Here is a 20,432-nt window from a genome sequence, read left to right on the forward strand (position 1 = left end):
CAAATTAAAGTTGTTGTTTTGATTTTGAATAATTTTTGAGATTATGTGTGGTACTAATATATGAATTTTAACACTTATAACAACAATGTCACCTCCAACGCGTCCGCTTTTGCGACATGTGGTGCATGGTGCCCATGGTCCGACCAATTGTATAAGGTTAGGGTGTGGCATCCGCAATGCTGGCTGTTATCGTGGAAAAGTCGCAGATATTTCAATTTATATTTAATAAGTATTTGTTTTGAATTTTCGTTTCATTTTGTTATTTTCTTTTATTTTCTTCTTTTATTTTTCATTTAAAAATTATAAAAAAAGTGATAAATAGGAAAAAAAATAGTTACGGAGAGTTGTCAGTATAGTAATTAAAATATAAAATGTTGATTTTATAGGTGAATAATACACATTTTACTGAAAATTTGGGGATGATCCAAAGAGGCTAATCAATTCATTACGATACCTTTTAATATAATGTGAAGTTGAAAAGTTGTATCCAAACTATATATAAGGATGCACTAATTTTGGGCAGCCAAAACGAAAAAATTGCATTCCCTCGTCTCAATTAAGTTGAGTTAAAACTTTTGAGCACGAAGATTAAAAAATTATGTTAAATAGTAGGAGAAATGAATAAAGTAGGAGAGATAGGGAGAGTAAGAAACAAATAATGAAATAAATTAAGGGTGATTATATGTTTTGTTTTTTGTCAATAAAATAAATGACTCGACTTAGTTGAAACATCTCAAAAATGAATACGATCTAATTTAGTTGGGAAGGAGGGAGTTCAATATCAAATTCTTGATTCAATCTTAAGAAATATTCACCACTTAATACATCCAATTTTTATTTCCAAGAGCCTTGAACTTAACTAAGAGACAAAGTTAGTATATCTTCCCGTCCATGAAAAGTATAAATATTTGATTTAACACATGTTTTTATTTGTAATTTGTAAATAAAATAATGTATAAGCGTAATTTGTTGTTTAGCTATTATAAAAATAGAAAGTTCATAATATTTTTTAGGGACAAACTGATAAGAAAATAGTTTGTACTTTTAAATTACGGATTGGAGTATAAAATATAAAAATTCCATAAGCATTAAAGAAATTGAGTGGGGGACTTGCACTACATCTTGGTAATTAATGACAAAATGACCCACATTGTAGGGTGTGACAAGTCCACTTCCATCATTGAACCCAATCCCAATTGGTTGTGGATCTTGTCCACATATTCAGAACTTAAAATGTATTTTTATGCATGTTGGAACTTATACCATAAATTTCACTTAAGTATTGTTATAATAACGACAGTTAATGGTGGATTTAGGTTGAGGCAAAGGTCGACTAAGAGATAGAAAACTTTATTAGATATGCGTTAATGAAGTTTCAAATCCTAAGAATTATGATTTACATTCCACTATCCTTAACTATCAACGCTTTAATTATTTATAATGTTTGATCTTACAAGTTCCTTTTCCACGATCCTCATTTATCTAAAAATTACTTTAAAATATATATATTTAAAAATTGAATGAAAATTTATAGAAACGTCACTCATGATGTCAAAATTTTATTTTGAACTTAATTAGTCAGTTTAATATCAATTTAGTCGGTTCATATTGAAATGTGAAAACTCGAATAATATGGTGAGGATGATATTTGTTTTCTGTTTAAAGTAGTGTAAATTTTGCCTCGATGTATGTTAGACTAATTAAAATTAACAATCTTTTACTTATGAACTTTCTATTTTTTCGAATCTAGCCATGTAATTGACTGGGCACATATTTTGTTTAAAGTATTTTTTAATATAAAGTTGTAGTATAAAAATTGAATTATACTAATTCAAATTTATTATTTTATTTATTAATTCCATTAGTTTTAATTTATATATATGTAACTTTTCAGTTTATTTATGTAGTGACGAAAAGTTGAGGTCGACAAAGGGACATATAGCAGTGTGAAAATGCACAAAATACATTCACGAGTGAAGACAGAAATATTATTATTTTGCTGCTTCTGACTTTAGTGCTTCGAAATATATTATCGAATTTATTGTTGTCATTTTTTTTTCATTACAGAATGTGATCCTCGTATTTTATTCTGATTTTGCAGTAACTAAGCCATGACCATTTCCTTATAAAATATTATTATCCAATTATACTAACAATTCTATAAATATGTGTATATACTATGCATGTTAACATTTTCTTGCGCCAGCTCGATCGAATTAATCAAACTTCTATAAGAACTAAAGAAATTAACTACACACTCCATTTGAAATGAACTAATGTAGAATATTAGTTACTATATAAGAATTAATTAATTTATACTTTTCTTTGATTAGTTTCTATTTGATAGGAGTATTAATTAATTATTGATTTAATTATAAGGACTAGTGCACCGTATATCCGAAGTCACGCTAGCGTGTCTCATGAATCATGATGTATTATGCTATATGTATTTATACGCATTTAATAAATATGTGTATCACATTTATTTTTTAAAAAATATTTTTGTATAATCATATGCACTATTTATTAGATATCTTGAAGTAACTTGAACTGTATCTAGTGACAGTGCCGACTCCACATTCCATATTCATCTACTCTCCAGTCTCCATAATATATTTAAATAATAATATATTTTTCTTGCCATATACTTATTGGCTACATATATTAAACGTGTCTAACAACTAGAATATAATTTCACAATAATTACCTCTTGTTATTTTTATATAGTACTATAACGCAATTTATTATTTTGAAGTACAAATTAAAACTATTTCCTCCATTATTTTGTAGTAAATAATAGTATCTAGCAATTTTTAAAATCGGCATGAATTCATCATTATTAATAGTAAGGGGTGGCAAATCGTGCGTGTCGGGTCGTTATCATGTCGACACGATAACGACACGAACACGATAACAACAAACACGAACACGACCCGTTAAGAAAACCTCAAACACGAACACGAACACGACACGAAAACCTCAGACACGAACACGACACGAACCCATTAACGACACGAACCAATTCGGGTCAACACGACACGATAACAACACGTACACGAGATGACACGATAACGACTCGATAACAACACGACCTGATAACAGTTAAACCTATTAAAAATGAAAATAATAAGAATTAATAATATTAAAATATTATTTGTTAACGGATAACACGAACACGACACGAACACGACACGGACATGACACGGACACGTATTGTTAACGGATAACACGAACCCGACACGAACACGACACGAAATTTTCGTGTCCTTAACGGGTCGACCCGATAAGGACACGAACCCAATAAGCTCTGACCCAAACCCATTATTTTCGTGTCGGTTCGTGTCGTGTTATCGTGTCGTGTCAAAAATTGCCAGCCCTATTTAATACTACATCTGTCCAAAAAAAGACAAAATTGTAAATGACACAAGTTTTAAAATGACGTGTATAGTCATTACTGAGTATTTGTTTAAACTTTCCTTATTTAAAATGCGTCTAATTTTAATGGACGATTCGAATACGTAATATTAGTACTTTATGGACGAAATTTTTATCACTAACAAAAAATAGTAATATTTCACTTTCAAATTTGTTATTAACGAACGACCAACTCAAGATCTGAATTGACTCGTCAAAATATAAACTATTGAAAACTAATCACAATTAAGCCTTTCATATGTGAACTCAACTTTGATTTAGCCAATGAAATCATTCCCTAATTAAATATATTAATATAGCATAAAGTTTCATCTAAAGGTTGACTATACACCCGAATCCAAACTTGTCCAACTAACTACCGCGTTACACTCAAAATTCAATTCGCTTCAACCTTAAATCTAGGTAAATCCAAACTAAATTTATACAATATAATTTGACTAGTTATAACTAATCCCACTTCCAAATTAATAAAACTATGCAAATTCTACAAGTTTCTAGCTATATTAATCATATAAATTTCGAATTTCCTTTTCATTATCCTAAATATTACTACAACTATTTTTTAATGTTACAATTGATTGTGACTAATTTGGACATGCACACATTTATTAAGGTTGGTGAATATACCCACCCAACCTAATACATCCAAGGGTGACCACTACATTGGGGATTTTAGATGAAATTTCGAGTTGTAGTTATATATAGTTACAAAATTACATTAATATTTTTTATTAATAAATTAATAAACATACGTATATAGAAATGTATGCTTATTTTGATTGTTTGACGCAAAAAGGTAGCACAAATCCAACTTTTAGTTGAGTCGAGATAAAGATGTCCATTTCACTATATAACAACAATGTTACTTCTTTCTAAAAAAAATTTCAAATTTATTAATTATATAAATTGAAAATACACTTTTTTTCCCAATCAAATCAGTCCAAATGTGAGTAGGATTTTACCCATATTATTCATGTAAATAAGGGCACCCGCAACGCTGTGCCGTTGCGGTTCCTATGCCATTCCGGCGGAACGGTTCCGCGGCGGCACGCGTTGCGGGGTGCGTTCCGTCGCCGTTCCGTGCCGTCGCCATTCCTATGCCGTGCCGCGTTCCGTTCCGGAGGAACGCGGAACGGAACGTTCCGCCACGCGCCGAGGCGACGTGGCGGCCTCCCATTCGACGCGTGAAGCCCACTCGCTGCCCCGCGAGTGGGCTTCGTCCGGTGACGCAATAATTCATTTTTTTTTAAATTCGAATTTAATAAAAAAAATTTTTTGCAACGGTAATGAGACCGTTTTTTTAATATCCGTTTTTTATTTTTTTTAATTTTTATTTTATTTATTTACTCTATAAATACTCCTATTTCATACTCATTTCAATCACAAACACACAACTATTCCTCTCTATTTCCACCCCAATTTTCATCTCAAATCAACTATTATTTTTAGGATTTTAATTGTGTGCTTTTTATTTTTTTAAGTTTAAGTTGTAATTTTTTTTAATGTTGTGTGTTTTTTAATAAAGTGTGTTTGTTTTTTAAAGTGTGTTTATTTAAATTGAATTGGGTTGGAAATAAAAAAAATGAAATTGAATGAATAGTAATTTAAGGAACGGTTAAGGAACGGAGGGTTGCAGGTTCCGTTCTTTAGTTAAGGAATGGAGTAAAAAAGTACAGTGGGGCCCTCAAATAGTGGTTTAAGGAACGGTATAGGAACGGCGTTGTGGATGGCCTAAGAAACCTAGTACATATATAGGGAGTTTTAGATTTAATTTCCTCGAGATTTGGTCTCTGTTTGACTATCTGATTAGTCTTAATTAACCATTAATGACAATTTTATTTTTTTAAAATAAAATACAAAGACGGTGAGGAGATAATGGAGTACATTCCAAGAGATATGAAGTCGATTTATATAGAAAAAATGTTATATTAGATATTTAGATGCAATATTTAAATAAAAAAATATTTTTCTATTATAAAATTATACTCCTATCTCTAGTAGTAGTAGAATATAATATGGCGGGCCACTAGAAATGGACTAGTCCATGCAATTCCTTATCATCAAACATTAAACTTTATTTATCATCAAAAATCTAAAATATGAAATAAATATACATGACCTAAAGATATACACTATGCATTTTATTTTTAAATTTACTACATGAATTATTTAAATTGGAGAAACTGCTGAAAATTGTCATTTTTAGTGATAATTATAACCCCTGAATTATGGCTGGTATTAATGTGATTAGACTCCACTTATCAATGTTCGCAATTATAGTTACACACTAAAAAAGATTTTAAAAAATCCATCATAATGATTACACGCTATATTTAATTTTACAGGCTTACTTTTACATTTCCTTTCTTTTGAAAAAATCTATATTCTTTAATTTACTCATCCATATTTATTAAATTCCTTTTACTTTAATTTCAAACTAAGGATAGTAATAATTTAATACCAAAGTATTAAACAATAAAAACAAAACGATACATTACAATAAAATCGTTTAAATGAAACTTCAATTGAGTCGCTTTGATAAATATTAAATATATAAGCAATAAAACAACAATCGAATTTAATTAATATCCTATAAATATAAGCAATAAAACAACAAGCGAATTTAATTAATATCCTATAAATAAACAAACTAAATGGATATAAATAACCAAAATATTTGTATTGTGTACTTACATTTGATTTCAATTAAAAATGATTAAAGCTCGACACAAGTGAAAATAAATTAATCGAAAAATACAATTTAACAGAAGATAAGAAATCACGGGAACTTCAAAATGAGAGAGAGAGAGAGTGAGGAGTGAGAGATCTTCGAAAAATACAATTTAACCGAGCCGCCTATGATAAGATTGGATCCCACTTCGCAGTAGAATTTCTTCACTGCCCCACCGATTTGTATGCGTATATATATAACACCCCTTTCCACTTCGTTGCAATCTCTTTCATCTCTACTTACTAGCTGGATTTTTTCTTGCTCCCATTTCTGTAATGTGATCTGAAGCTCAACTGTGAAATCAAGGTATGAAAAATGGTTTTGGGAAACGACAAATAAACATTGGGTTGTGAGAAATCCATGAAAACTTGCCCCAGAATTTAGCTGAAAGTGAGGGCTCTCTTGTTTCTACCAAAGTTTGCATCTTTCTAGGTAAACACTGGCGCCCAGCATTTATGTTGTTGTTTCAATTCATTTGTTGCCTTCGATCGAAATGGGTTTTTGTGTTTTGGTTTTGGGTGAGATTTGAAGCGTGATTTTTTTATTCTGTAACTGGAATCTTAGTTGTGTTTTTTCAGATATCTTCTTAGCTTATCACTTAAATTGATTTCTTGATTTGGATTTTGCATTTCCCATTTCTGGGTTTAGTTCAGTTCACTTGTATCGTGTAAAGCTTCATCCTTTAGATTTGATTTCTATGTACTCTCCACAAATCACGCCGTGTATGTGTATGCATGTGTTTTCCATAAATCACGATGTGTGCTATATATCTTTTTTTTAATTAATATTAGAGGATCTATTATCAGATTTGGGAATAGTCTATTCCAAATTCACCACTTTCCTTATGATATCAATTTGCCCTTTTCTCCTTTTAAGATATTTTGATTGGTAATGGTTTTGATTCTTTAGCTTTCATGTGATCATTGCTGTTTAGGTGGTAAGTAAGATGTCGAGGCCGCTTTACCGCGGTGTTTTGAGTGGCGGTGAGCGATTCTCGGGGAATAGTAATGATTACTGGGATGATTCTCAGAAGAAAGATAAGTTGGAGAAGGAAGATTTGAATCGGAATCAGCCGAATGAAGATGACGCCACACATTTATCTTTGAAGAACCCTTTTCGGTTTCTTTTCACAAAGTCACCTCACAGTTTGGGTGACCACGGTTTTGTATCGGACCCCTTCAGTCCGGGGGTGGTTAGGAGTTCACAGAAAGTGATACTCTCCCTTCTCAAATTCAGTTTAGTAGTCATTGTGATTCTTGCTCTTACCGGTTCATACTGGTGGTCGCTCTCTATAGCCTCAACGTCGAGAGGGCAAGTGTTCCATGGATATAGGCGACTTCAGGAGCAGCTCGTCTCTGATATGTATGAAATTGGGGAGATTTCTCTTAGTTCGTCGAGGTTCAGGGAGTTAGAGTACTGTTCTCAGGAGTCGGAGAATTATGTTCTGTGCTTTAATGTTTCGGAGAATCTTGCTTTGGGGTTTTCTGGGGGCGAAGAGTATGACCGCCACTGTGTGCATGGGTCGAAGCAGAACTGCTTGGTTCTTCCACCTGTGAACTATAGGATTCCTTTACGGTGGCCTGCTGGAAAAGATATAATCTGGTTTGCGAATGTTAATATTACAGCGCAGGAGGTCCTGTCTTCTGGTAGTTTGACTAAGAGGTGAGTTTCGTAGTCGAACTGAAGTTGATGTTGGAAATGGCTTTCTTGTATCTTATATCTTTTCTCTATTGTGTTATCACAGGATGATGATGTTGGACGAAGACCAGATTTCATTTCGTTCGGTGTCTTCTACCTTTGATGTTGAAGATTATTCTCACCAAATTGCAGAAATTATTGGGCTGAGAAACGAGTCCTCGTTTATACAAGCCGGAGTAAGTGAAAACCATCGTTCATTTTCTTTGCTTGATTCAGCTCCTTTTTATGAAATGTCCTTATTGCAGTAGATGTGGGAAATATGATCATTCGTTGAGAGCATGATGGTGATCTAGCAGTTGGCTTATATTTTTCTATTCAGTCATATATGAGGAATGGTTCGACTTTGTTTGCTGGAAACATTGATGATGCATTTGAAATGTGAAAACCTTTTATTCATGTTACAAAATCCATTGAGTGGTAAAAAAAATGAAAAATTGCGATTCATTATAAGAGCAATTCATACGGGATGGATCATTTGCGTTAGAGAGTTGTTATGTTTGACAGATTGATACTACGTATCAGTTTATGTTACCATATTTGATGCCTTTTCATACTTGATAATTTCTTCTCAGGGTTCTGACATACAGAGTATACTTTTATTTGTTCCATTTTCAGGTTAGAACCATCCTGGACATAGAATGTGGTTATGGTAGTCTTGGGGCACGTTTATCTTCGTACCAACTACTAACCATGTGTTTAGCAAACTATGAGGCATCAGGCAGTCAAGTCCAGCTAACCCTGGAAAGGGGTCTCCCTGCAATGATTGGTTCATTTACATCGAAGCAGCTCCCATATCCATCTATATCATTTGACATGATTCATTGTGCCAGATGTCGAGTTGATTGGGACACAAAAGGTACTCTTTTTAAATGTCTATTTGTTAATGGTTAAAGAGAAAAAATTGCAGAAGTTACTTTATTACTACTACACTAAAAAATACATTTCGCATGTGAAACAATGTAACAGAGGAAAATGATGCGAATCATGCGACAAGTTTTTCACTGCATGGATGCAAAATATGCTTTACTTGCACTAATGGCATCATAGACAAAGTTCGTTTGATTGATGGTTTCAGGTCGAGCAGCCCTATTTATGTGTGTATTTCCATTTAAATGCTAAAAAACCTCCTTTTGTATTTTATGTTTACTCAAGAGTTGTTGAATTTCCACGTCAAATGAGGTTGATGTCGCATAGATCCCTAAGTTCTCTCAATAAAATTTCCAAGAACACTTGCATAGAAATAGGAAGAGATGATTCTTAGGTTGTTGCATTATAAACCTTCAAGAACTACTCTATCGACAATTTGATATATGTCTCATGGTTTGTTCTGTAACCAAGTGTGTTCTTCAGAAAACATGTTTTCTACTATTGTAAACCTTATCTTCCTACATTTTAAGTGCTATCTCATTTAATGCAGATGGCATATATTTGCTTGAAGTTGATCGGTTGTTGCGCCCCGGTGGATATTTTGTGTGGACTGATCCCATTATAAACTCTCAGCGTTCCTTGCGCAACAAAGCCAACTTGAAAAAATGGGATACGGTGCGCCTGGCAGCAGAAAATCTCTGCTGGGATATGCTCCCACAGCAAGAAGAAACTGTCGTGTGGAAGAAGACTAGTAAGAAGAATTGTTATTCCAAAAGGTAAGCAGGGCACGAAGTGAATTTGCTGCAACCATAAGATACGTATTTTATTCCAAAAAGTGATTGATTGATGCCCTCAGAAGAAAATGGTTGCTCATGTTTCCAGGAAAAGTGGTTCATTTTCTCTCTGTAGCAAGGGCCATGATATCGAGACCCCATATTATCGACCGCTCCCATCATGCATTGGAGGGACTCAAAACCGCCGCTGGCTTCCTATTGAAGAAAGGAGAAAATGGCCTTCACAGGCGGCATTGACCTCAGCTGAACTCGGACGTTATGGTAAATAAAATTGACATAATCTAGACTGCTTGGTGCAGAACACATTCCGTGTTACCTTTCATTAGCATATCCTGACTGATTTCATTTTGGTTTTCGTGTAGGCTATAGCGCAGAAGAGTTTGCAGAGGATTCTGGAAATTGCAAATCCGCTGTCCAAGATTTTTGGTCTCTGCTTTCACCTCTCATATTCTCAGACCATCCAAAGAGGCCTGGCGACGAAGATCCTTCTCCGCCTTATAACATGCTGAGAAATGTGCTGGACATGAACGCTCATTTGGGAGGTTTCAACGCTGCCTTATTAGAGACAAAGAAATCGGTTTGGGTTATGAACGTTGTCCCTACAAGCGGTCGTAACAGCCTCCCTTTAATAGTTGACCGGGGCTTTACCGGCTTGCTGCATAACTGGTAATTCTTACCTTCTATTACAGATTAATATAGTTTCATTCCTTTTGTCATTGGAATTGTTTATGGTTTATAAATTTCCCGAATTGAGTTACCTATGTGACTCGATAAAAATTAGGTGTCCCGAGCTTCTCTTTTTTATCGACATCTTTATGTTCCTCCCAGATCATTATTGGATATAAAGTTTGTATTTTTTTGGCAGGTGTGAACCGTTTCCATCGTATCCAAGGACGTATGATCTAGTTCACGCGGAAGGACTTCTCTCTCTTGAATTTTCCGAGCAACCAAAATGCCAATTGATCGATATATTTGCTGAGATAGATCGTTTACTTCGTCCAGAGGTTTATTTTCAACTTCAAGTTCCAAATAATACTATGTTAGTTTATGCTAAATGACGATTTATGAGACAATATATGGATTGGATAATCAAGATCGAGACGGGATCATTTATATCATTGAAGTTTACGTTGTTTTAGTGTCTAAAAGCTTAAGATTAGATAAATGGTTTTTATCCAAATCTCTTTGTCTCTTCTCTATGTCTCTCATTATTTGCTTTAATACTGAGTAAAAATGAGATTTTGCTCGTGTGCTTCGATGTGCTCTGTTGTTGATGAATCTCTCGTTTTTTTGCTGATGAACGTGGAAAATAACAGGGATGGTTGATTCTGAGGGACTCCACTCCTCTCATTGAGTTTGCAAGATCTCTGACAACGCATCTGAAATGGGATGCACGAGTCGTGGAGATCGAGAGCAACAGCAGCGAGAGGCTCCTAATCTGCCAGAAGCCATTCCTCAAGAGACAAGCCAGCTGATTTTCTGGGGAAAAGGCATATGATAGACGATTATATTCACATTCATTTCTTTCCTGCACCTACCTTCTTCAAGCTTCCATTGAAATGGTGAAAAGAGAGTTTGAAGAGAAGGGGTTGATGGCACGGTGCAGAAACTGCATGATCGCGTTATTTTTGACAGCTCTTATGGAGCCGCAAGGCGTCTGTAAGACCGTGTAACTAGAGATCGAAAACGAAGGGCAATGTGGGAGAGATAGAGGACTTTGTTACTCTTTTGATGCCTCTGTTTAGGGACATTTTCATACATATATACTCAAAACTGTGATGGATGAAACATACAATAAGCAAAAATTGGTTTACTTGTGTATACATATTCTTTTTAACTTCTCTACTTCTGCATTATTTATTTGTTAAGTTGTACTTGTACTCCCCCCATCCAATATACTCCCTCTGTCTCATTGTAGTTAGATGCGTTTCGTTTTAAGCATTCGTTTTGGAAGTACTAGTTTACCATTTTGGATCGTCCCCTAAAATTAAATGAATTCTAAATATAGAAAGTTTTCAACAAATAATAATGTTATACGTCATTTATAATATGAACCCCACAATTCATTAACATTCATTTCATTAACTTTTTTTTCATTTATCTTACTTTACAATTATACATTAAAACTCATGTCATTTACAAGTTTGTCTATTTTTTGAGAATGAAGCAGGGAGTAATATTTCTTGGGTTATTGCATTTTGGTAATGCTGAATATTTTGATTTATTTCAAATTTTGAAGCAAGTAAAATTACACCCTTTCTGTTATGCACAATGATTAAAATTTGTGCTAAGATCATTTTATATGACATTAAAATTCAAAATAACAAAATAACAGTGCATAAAAAATTTCATATCAAATAAAAATCACTCTATTTAACTCATAAAATAACACTCCATAAAATTCTAACAAAAGAATTAGTATATTTAACTCATAAAATTCTAACAAAAAAATTAGTAGTACTAATATTTTTTTATTAAAGTACAATTTCTAATGTTTTACCTAAATTTTTTTCTAGATTTTGAAATATTTAAACTTAACATTCTAAAACCCCTAATTCAGCTCCGCCGCCGGCCTCCCTCCATCGCCGCCGTCATGGCTCTTTTCCGCTTTCTCTCTACCACCGTATTCCCGTCGAAACCCCAATACGTTCTCTCCTCCTCCGCCGCCTTCTACTCCACCTCCTTCCTCATCACCAAAACCCCCAAAAAGTTCAGAAAAAAGCGCAAGAAGAAGGAAAGCCCTAGAACCAAATCGATTCAAACCCAGCCCAATCTCATCCGCCACTTCGAGAACATCCTCCACCGCGACGCTCATTTCCGATTCCTCACGAAAACCAAGGAATTCCTCTCCAAACAGCGCGAGCAAGTCCTCCTTCTCGACGACGCCGGAAAACTCCACCAGCAGCTAGGGTTTCCCCGCGGCCGGAAAGTCCTCAAATCCATCCTGCGCCACCCGCTCGTCTTCCAAACCTACCGCCACTCCGACGGCAAGATGTGGTTCGGATTCACCGATCTCATGGAAGATCTCCTCCGCGAGGAGCGCGAAATCGAAGCTAAATCGGAGCTTCATAAGGTAGATGTCGTGAGGAAATTGCTTATGATGTCAGTGAATAAACGAATCCCCTTGAGCAAAATCTACCACAATCGGTTATTGTTTGGGATTTCAGAGGATTTTAGGGATAAAATCGCTAATTACCCTAATTATTTCCGAGTAGTCGTTGAAGATGATGGCAAAAGGATTCTTGAGCTAGTGAATTGGGACGATTCGCTGGCTGTGAGCGCGTTGGAGAAGGAATTCATGGCTGATGAGGAGAAGGTGAAGAAGGCATTCAGATTCCCAGTGAAGCATGGCAGGAAGCTGGAGTTGGAGCTGGAGGATGAGAGGAAGTTGAATCTGTTGAACACGTTGCCTTTGGTTTCGCCCTATTCGGATGGGAGCAAGCTCGATTTGTGGACGTTGGAGGCGGAGAAGTACAGAGTGGGGATCATCCACGAGTTCTTGAGCTTGACTTTGGAGAAGAGGGCTTACATACACAATGTGGTGGAGTTTAAGGAGGAGTTCAGCCTCACGAAGCACACGTATCAGATGCTTCTCAAGCAACCCCGGACATTCTACCTCGCTGGCACACAGATGAATTGGTGCGTGTTTCTCAAGGATGGCTATGGCGAGGATGGAGAGCTCGTTGACAAGGACGCGCAGGTAGCATTTAACGAGAAGCTCTATAAGTACGCAGATATGCAGGAGTCCGAGATGGATTGCAGGACTGAGCAGGGGTGTGGAGTGTGATTGGATTGAGCAAGAATTGGAGTCGGATTGAAGAAGGGTTTAAGAAGAATGAGATGAGGATTGAGGCTTCAAAGATTTGATTTTTGCAAGAATTGCAATTGGATTGCAGGGTTGAACAAGAATGGGAAGAGGAGCAGAGATTTGGGTGTGATTTGTGATTGGATTCTTGAGAGTGGAGGGAAAATCGATTTTGAATTGAGAGAGTGTGAGAGAGGTTTTAGGGTTTATGTAAAGTTAGTACTACTCCACCTTTTATGCTGAGGATCATACTTCTACGTACTTGTAAATGAATCATGTGTATTAGGCCATCCACAACGCTGTCTCTATACCGTCTCTTAAACCGTCTCTTAACTACTATTTGAGCACTATTTGAGGGCCCCACTGTCCTTTTTTCCTCCATCTCTTAACTAAGAGACGGAGGCTGCAACGCTCCGTCTCTTAACCGTCTCTATACCGTCTCTTAATTACTATTCATTCAATTTAATTTATAATTTTTTTTAAAACCCAATTCAATTTAAACAAACACACTTTATTAAAATTAAAACAAAATTAAAAAACACACAAAATAAAAAAACACACAAAATAAAAAAAACACACAAAATAAAAAAACACACAAAATAAAAAAACACACAAAATAAAAAAAAATTAATCGGAAGGGCTAATCATCCTCCGGAGGCGGTCGAGGTTGAGGGGGAGTCGGAAGGCCAAGTTGTGCTGCCATATGCACAATTCCGTTCCACCAGGCCGCGTATTGGGAGTGCGAGAAGCGGGAAGTGTCCGCCATTGTGGCGGTCATGTACGCCACCATAAGTGTGTCCGAGCCTCCTCGCGAGCCCGATCCTGAGGCCGGCTGGCTTGATTCGCCTCGGCCCTTCCTTGCTCTAGCCGCTTTCGCCGCCTTCGTCCCTTGCGGCCGACGGCGCGTACTCGCGGATCCTCCTGCATCGCCGACCGTACCCGCAAACTCCTGGGATTCAGCATCATGTTGGCTGATGCCTTCAGCAGTGTCACCACCAGACGCACCAGCACTAGACGAGTATTGGCCACTCGCCGTATGCTTCGTGCGCTTCGAGTTTGAGCCCGAGCTGGAGCGGAAACCGCCGGCCCATCGTTCCTCGTCCTTGACGGCGCGCCAAACATCAACAAATCTGAATTGATGTCCCTCGTCCTGGTAGTAGGCGCGCAAAGCGGACGTCAAAATGTCGGTGGCCGTGGCGCCGCTTTGGTAGCGCGCCTCTTCCGCCGAGTAGATGCCGCAGAATTTTTTGACATGTCGGTCGACTCGGTCAAAGTGACAGCGGATCATTTTAACTGTGCGCTTGCGGGAGCGGTTCGGCTTTATTTGGTGGTAGACCTCGACAACCTTTTCCCAGAAACACTTCCGGGTTTGTTGATTCCCGACGATGGGATCGTACGAGACCGTGATCCAGGCGTTGTACACCGCCATCGTTTCGAGGTTGTTGTACGGATGTCGGCCAAGATCCTCTTCCTCTTCTTCCTCCTCGTCCTCGCCCGTCTGGGGTTGTACAACTGGAAAATCCTCCCGGATCTGGGATAATCCCTGCGAAAACCGCGGGACGTTGGGACGAACATATGCATCAAGGTCAAAATTGGGTGGTTGGTACCCCCCCGGCGTCGCCGAACCCTGGGTCCCCGGCGTTGACGAACCTCCACCGCCCAATGTGTTGATCATGTTCTCCCAATCGCCGAATGAGTTGAGATCCCACCCGCCGGAGCCGGAGCCGCCATAGTTGCCCTCGCCGTCGCCGGACATCTTGAGTTGGGTTATGAAAATTTCAGCGAAAATTTGAGAGAAAATTTAGATGATATGAAGAATAGATGTGTAGTTGTGTGTAAATGAGGATGGGTTTAGGAGTATTTATAGAGTAAAAAATTTAATAAAAAACAAAAAAAATATAAAAAAAAACAAAAAAAACGGTAATAATACCGTTACAAAATTTTTTTTTATTATTTAAATTCGATTTTTTTTTTTAAAAAAATATTTATTGCGTCAGCACGTGACGACGCCCACTCGCGGGCCGGCGAGTGGGCGTCACGCACGACGCCGGGCTGCGCCACGTCGCCGAGGCGCGTGGCGAGCCAGCTCGTCTCCTGGCTCGGCGAGACGAGTCGCGCGACGAGACGGGACGAGATGGAGGCTGCAACGCGTCTCGCCGGGGTCTCGTCTCGCTGAGACGAGACGCGAGACGCCGGCGAGTCCCGTTGTGGATGGTCTTAGTATACTAGTTGTAGAATGAGGAACTTCTCCAATCTTGGGTGATTTTGTTCTATTTTAGACAATGCATTTTCTCTCTCATCACTGTGTGTGTGTGTGTGTGTGTGTGTGTGTGAGAGGGAGAGGGAGAGGAGAGGGAGAGAAATTCAAAATCCAAAGCTATATATAGGTGAAGGCCAAATTTACACAAGCAGCCACAAATTACAGCACAAGCAAATTACAGATCACAAAAATCATTCTTGAATGCTTGAAATAAAAAAACCAAGCAAAATCAAAAAGAAAATCAAGCCTTCTCCCTCAAAGTTGAATGATGGCGAGAAGTGCTTCTTGACCTGTGTTTGCTCTTACGGCTGGTGCTTACGGTGGGGCTGCTTCTACGAGCACTGTGAGACGACGACGATGCCCCCGTTGCTGCCCCCTTCCTCACTGGTTTCCTCCGACTGCTCCAGCCGCTGCTCCCGAGCGCAGCTTTAGCATTGGAGTCCACGCGTATCTCTCGAGCCTTCTGTGGGTTTATCGGCTGCTTGTTGAGCAGGGCAAGCTTTGGCAGCAGACTGCAGAGGGTCTTCCTCAATAGATCCTCGCTCATGTTGCTCTGGATCGGATTCCCGAGTAGATTGACTGCAATGAGGGAGCTGTAATTCGCTACGAGCTGGCCTAGCGCCTTCGCTGTGGTGATCTTGTTGAAGCTCAAATCGAGCACGGTCAGCTTCAAGAGTCGATGCAGACCTTCCACTGTGCTTATCTTGTTCCCGGCTAGATAGAGCTCTTTAACAAGAGTGCAGTTCGACAGCCCTGTCATCGTTCCAAGAAAACGACGTGTTAGCTGATATATAGCTCGGAGTTTCTAGTATGGGTTTACTTGAACGGGTTGCAAGAAACGTACCTTGACCAATTCTGGAGATCCGGTTGTAGCTGAGGTCGAGCACGCGGAGACGAGTCAAGTCCCTCAAACCCTCGATCGTGCTTATCTTGTTCCTCGATAGATTAAGAACATGGAGACCCTTTGGTAGAGATCCCGGAGTTATATGAACTGCAAATAGAAGCGGAATAAATCATTGGCAAAAAGACTCACAAGCATTCAACTGATATTTAAAATGATCATATTTGAAATATACCAATAAGATTGCCAGACAAGTTGACTGATCGAAGGCTGGAAAACTGCGAAATTGAGGGAATGACTGCAAGTCCGAGGCCTGTGATATGAGCCACGCTCGAGTTAGTGGTCAAGGACTGGGTAACAGTGTTGGCATGTGAGATTTCCTCGTGTGTGTCTGCAGCCGGAGGTCGAGACGAGCCTTGTGGATGTGATGCATCGTGCTCAGGAGAGGACGGGAAATAAATATCATCTTCGTGTTGAGGCTCATCTCCGTCCACTAGGCAAGGAGGCTGCGAGGAAGCTTCTCTCACCCACTCGTTCACTCTCCACAGAGGAGACGAGTCGGGAGGGAAGGCAAGCCACTGATTCTGAGGCCACATGTTGGAGTGTCCGTACAATCCATCCCAATTCGTGTCATCCGTGCTGCACTTGCCCTTCTCAGTCGACTCTTCTGTCAATGTGCTCGGAGATCTCATGTTTCTAGAGCCGGTGGCATGCTTAGGCTCGACTGTATCTGATGAATAGCCACCGCGCTGGTTGAGAGGCGCAGCCTCGAGTTCAGATAGGAGCGGTTTCGTTGTATCAGCTGTTATATGCAAGTTTCTGTGACTCCATAGGAACAATTTCCACCACAGTTTCCGGCTCCCGGAAGGAAGGATCTGGCTCGAGGAATGCTTCTTCAGCATCACCTTATCAGCACTGCATCGCGTCTTGATAGACGCAGGACTTCTTCCACTGTCTCCTCCAAAATTGCCCGGCGCGTGCATTTCAGCCAACATCTGCATATCCTCGTAAGATTTGCACTTCTCGAGCTCTAGAGTGACGCTTCTTATTGCCAAACTAGAGCACGAGCGCTTGAGCTCAGGAGAAGCCCAAAACCTAGCTTTCCCGGTCCCTGGATCACTCAGGTGTCCACTTGCATCCATCTCAAACATTGCTTCCGTGTGGCTGTGTTCAACATTGTCATCAATGTTCAAAGAACATGAGGACTTCACTTCTCGTAGAATTGGCCTTTTCTCTTCGTTGGGATGTTCAAAACACGCTTGGAAGTTGAATTCTCCTTCGTTTATATCCAAGGAGCCGGAGCTCTTGGTACCTTGAAAGTCGCCTCCTTTTTCTTCGCTTAGATTTCCAGAGCATGCTTGAAATTTGAATTCAGAATCCCTCCCCAACTGGGAAGCCCTGTCATGCTCGTCTCCCCCTTCATAGTCCGGTTCATGGGAATCAGCTGCAACGGGGCTCTCGTGATTCATCACCTTCACACTGCATCTAGAACTCCCTGGGACACGAAAAGGAACCGGAACTCTGAAAGATGTTGACCTCAACTCGTTCTTTTCTGAAGATGCCTGGACATGTTCGAGCTTCACGCGCAAAGCATTCCCATTCTTCTCCTTACCGGATAGCTCAACACGCCGCAATTTCCCTCCCTACACCCCAGATCAAATCAGTTCAACAACCAAGAAACACAACCAACACACACACAAATCATCAAATTAAAAAGCAACACATTCAACAATCAATCACCTTATTCTTCTTCTTCTTCTTCATCCAAGAAGGGCAAAAGCAGTTAAGAGAAGCCATTCCTCAGATCAAAACCTCACTAATACTACCGTGATTCGTCTCCCCTCCCCTTCTCTACTCGTATTCAGGCTAAGCCGCAGTTGTATACTCAAACCAAAGCCCCCGCACAAAAACAACAACAACAACGAATAAATTCCCCGAAAACACACGCAGAATTTCACATTGGATTAGCCCGAAAACCGAAGAAACACAGCCTCACAACCTGCTTTACTTGCTTCCAGAAAAACCAAGACATCTCAAATATAAAGGAAAGGTAGTCCAGAGTGATCAATCAAACTCAGCAATGCATATTTGGAACCTCAACCAACCTCCTTTCCTGTAAAAAACCAAGCAACAAAATCACAATCCCATTTCAAGAAAGTCCCAAAAACACACGAAAAATCCAATCTTTCCACTATTTAAACACACCCAACATATTTTCCAGGTAGCCCACCACAAATTAGACAAGTCCCAAATCAACAAACAACCAAATTCACCCAAAATCACCAAAACCTAAAAGGTGTACTAAACCATAGCCACGAAAGATTAATTATCATAAACCAAGAAAAGGAAAAATGATTGAGACAGGTAAAGATTTACCGTGCAGAAAAAAATAAGGCCCGGTTGAGAAGCCCCAAATATAGGGAGAAGCAAGCTAAATGAAGCTGTTATGTGCGTGTTTTTGGAGGTGAAAAAGTGCGTGTTTGAGGAATTGAGAGAAGCATAAACATGGTGATCGTAAGGTGGAGCAGAAGTGACTAGAAATAGACGGCAATTTCATGAATAAGCGTACGCGTAATCCCCGCGGTGGTACCTCTATGCATTTAAATAATCTATTATTGCAATTTTATATGATAAAGCACCATATTTAATTATTTATGGTAACTTTTTTACATGGGAGAGTACTTTTCTACACTAATGATTTTTACTAAGAATTCGATTTTTTGTTTAAATTAATACTGCAAGTGGTGGTTTCACGCCGTGTGGAATTTTTTTAAAAAAAATGAAACATAGTACGTTAGCATGTCATGGTTATATTAATATATTTGAATATTATTCATAATTTCAACGCGAATATAGAGATTATATTAGTTTTCTAAATGATGTTAACTTGTTATACTATAAAAATAAAAATTTATGAGATTTTAACTTAAAACAATGACATATTCTTATGGGACATGGAGTACTAAAAATGAAAGAGTGCATATTACTTATCATATATCGCATGAGATCAAATCTTGTTCATTTTTAAGATCAACCATTTTAAATACTGTAATGAATAGATTTTTCTTGAAAGTTCGTGAAAAATGAGAAGGCAACTACTATTTTCTAACCGATAAGAGTAATTAAAGATAATAAAAATGTAGTAGGATGTTTATTCAAATAAGAAAAAGAAGAAAAAATGATTGTCTATCTTTATTTAAACCCCTAAAGTCTAAACTGATATAGGTGGGTCCAAGTGAAAAACAAGCCACAATTTTCCATGGATGAGTTTTCCATAGCTCTCATTCGTTGTCATGGCCTACACGATAATGTTAATTAACGCTATTGATTATTGTGTACACATGTTTATCTCCTAAAATATTTAAGTGAACTCTAATAATTCTCTACTATATTCGAATAGAAAAAAGTAGTTTTAAATCGTGTCACTTGTATAGGTTAGTGCAAATTACTGTCAAGAATAAGAGATCCAAATTTATAAAGTTTGTTGTTTTTTTGTTTAAAATTAACTTTTCATAATTGAATTGATTTTAAAACTAATTTTGTCATTATAGAAGAACCGAGTTCATGAATCTAAACCAGTCTTATTTGACATTGTCCCAAAAGTGTATCCCATTAGAATTTACCTAATCGAATAATATTTGTAAGATTCAATCTTAAATTAGACTAAATAATACTCTCTCGATTCCATTATAAGTTAGGCACAATCTTTTATTAAAAAAATATCTCTCTCTCTTATTTTATAATCTTTCCTATTTTTTCTCCTTATTTTTTTTCCTTTAATACTTTACTCTCTCTTTATTTAATAGCTAAACAATACTATCTAAAAACTTGTGTAAAAAAGAAATGTATCATATTTAATGGGATGGAAGGATCAAACATTTACAAGAGAACAAAAAATTATACTACTTTAGGATGTCTAATTTACTGAACGTCATGGTTTGAAAATTGGGTTTAATTTTGTAAAATCGTTCAAAATTAAGATTTAATTGCTAATAACCTCG

At 37.9% G+C, this 20,432-nt stretch overlaps 3 protein-coding genes across 3 annotated transcripts; 2 read left to right on the plus strand and 1 right to left on the minus strand.

Annotated features, from left to right (window-relative positions):
- The first annotated feature begins 6,285 nt into the window (after positions 1 to 6,285).
- Positions 6,286 to 11,370, plus strand: LOC121754562 (probable pectin methyltransferase QUA2). Its single transcript, XM_042149903.1, has 9 exons — positions 6,286 to 6,598; positions 7,101 to 7,828; positions 7,911 to 8,040; positions 8,480 to 8,720; positions 9,282 to 9,507; positions 9,614 to 9,786; positions 9,888 to 10,191; positions 10,391 to 10,529; positions 10,842 to 11,370. Exons 2-9 carry the CDS (start codon positions 7,113 to 7,115, stop codon positions 10,998 to 11,000), a joined length of 2,088 nt encoding a protein of 695 aa, XP_042005837.1. The 5' UTR covers positions 6,286 to 6,598; positions 7,101 to 7,112; the 3' UTR covers positions 11,001 to 11,370.
- A 688-nt stretch (positions 11,371 to 12,058) lies between these two features.
- Positions 12,059 to 13,624, plus strand: LOC121801433 (protein WHAT'S THIS FACTOR 1 homolog, chloroplastic-like). Its single transcript, XM_042200920.1, has one exon. The coding sequence runs from the start codon at positions 12,119 to 12,121 to the stop codon at positions 13,310 to 13,312; it is 1,194 nt and encodes a 397-aa protein (XP_042056854.1). The 5' UTR covers positions 12,059 to 12,118; the 3' UTR covers positions 13,313 to 13,624.
- Positions 13,625 to 15,691: 2,067 nt separating this feature from the next.
- LOC121754569 lies at positions 15,692 to 18,994 on the minus strand. The gene is made up of 5 exons (XM_042149910.1): positions 18,808 to 18,994; positions 18,172 to 18,544; positions 16,667 to 18,074; positions 16,435 to 16,581; positions 15,692 to 16,343 (listed from the first exon to the last, which is right to left on the minus strand). The coding sequence occupies exons 2-5, from the start codon at positions 18,226 to 18,228 to the stop codon at positions 15,832 to 15,834; spliced, it is 2,124 nt and encodes a 707-aa protein (XP_042005844.1). The 5' UTR covers positions 18,229 to 18,544; positions 18,808 to 18,994; the 3' UTR covers positions 15,692 to 15,831.
- Between the last annotated feature and the right edge of the window lie 1,438 nt (positions 18,995 to 20,432).

The sequence above is a fragment of the Salvia splendens genome, chromosome 1, assembly GCF_004379255.2.
Source record: "Salvia splendens isolate huo1 chromosome 1, SspV2, whole genome shotgun sequence".
Lineage (NCBI taxonomy): Eukaryota > Viridiplantae > Streptophyta > Magnoliopsida > Lamiales > Lamiaceae > Salvia > Salvia splendens.

Coding starts and splice junctions, on each gene's coding strand:
- LOC121754562 (XM_042149903.1), top strand. CDS start 7,113: ATGTCGAGGCCGCTTTACCGCGGTGTTTTGAGTGGCGGTGAGCGATTC. Junction 7,829..7,910: donor TCTGGTAGTTTGACTAAGAG/GTGAGTTTCGTA, acceptor GTGTTATCACAG/GATGATGATGTTGGACGAAG. Junction 10,530..10,841: donor ATCGTTTACTTCGTCCAGAG/GTTTATTTTCAA, acceptor GGAAAATAACAG/GGATGGTTGATTCTGAGGGA.
- LOC121801433 (XM_042200920.1), top strand. CDS start 12,119: ATGGCTCTTTTCCGCTTTCTCTCTACCACCGTATTCCCGTCGAAACCC.
- LOC121754569 (XM_042149910.1), bottom strand. CDS start 18,228: ATGGCTTCTCTTAACTGCTTTTGCCCTTCTTGGATGAAGAAGAAGAAG. Junction 16,582..16,666: donor CTTGTCTGGCAATCTTATTG/GTATATTTCAAA, acceptor TTCTATTTGCAG/TTCATATAACTCCGGGATCT. Junction 16,344..16,434: donor GATCTCCAGAATTGGTCAAG/GTACGTTTCTTG, acceptor GAACGATGACAG/GGCTGTCGAACTGCACTCTT.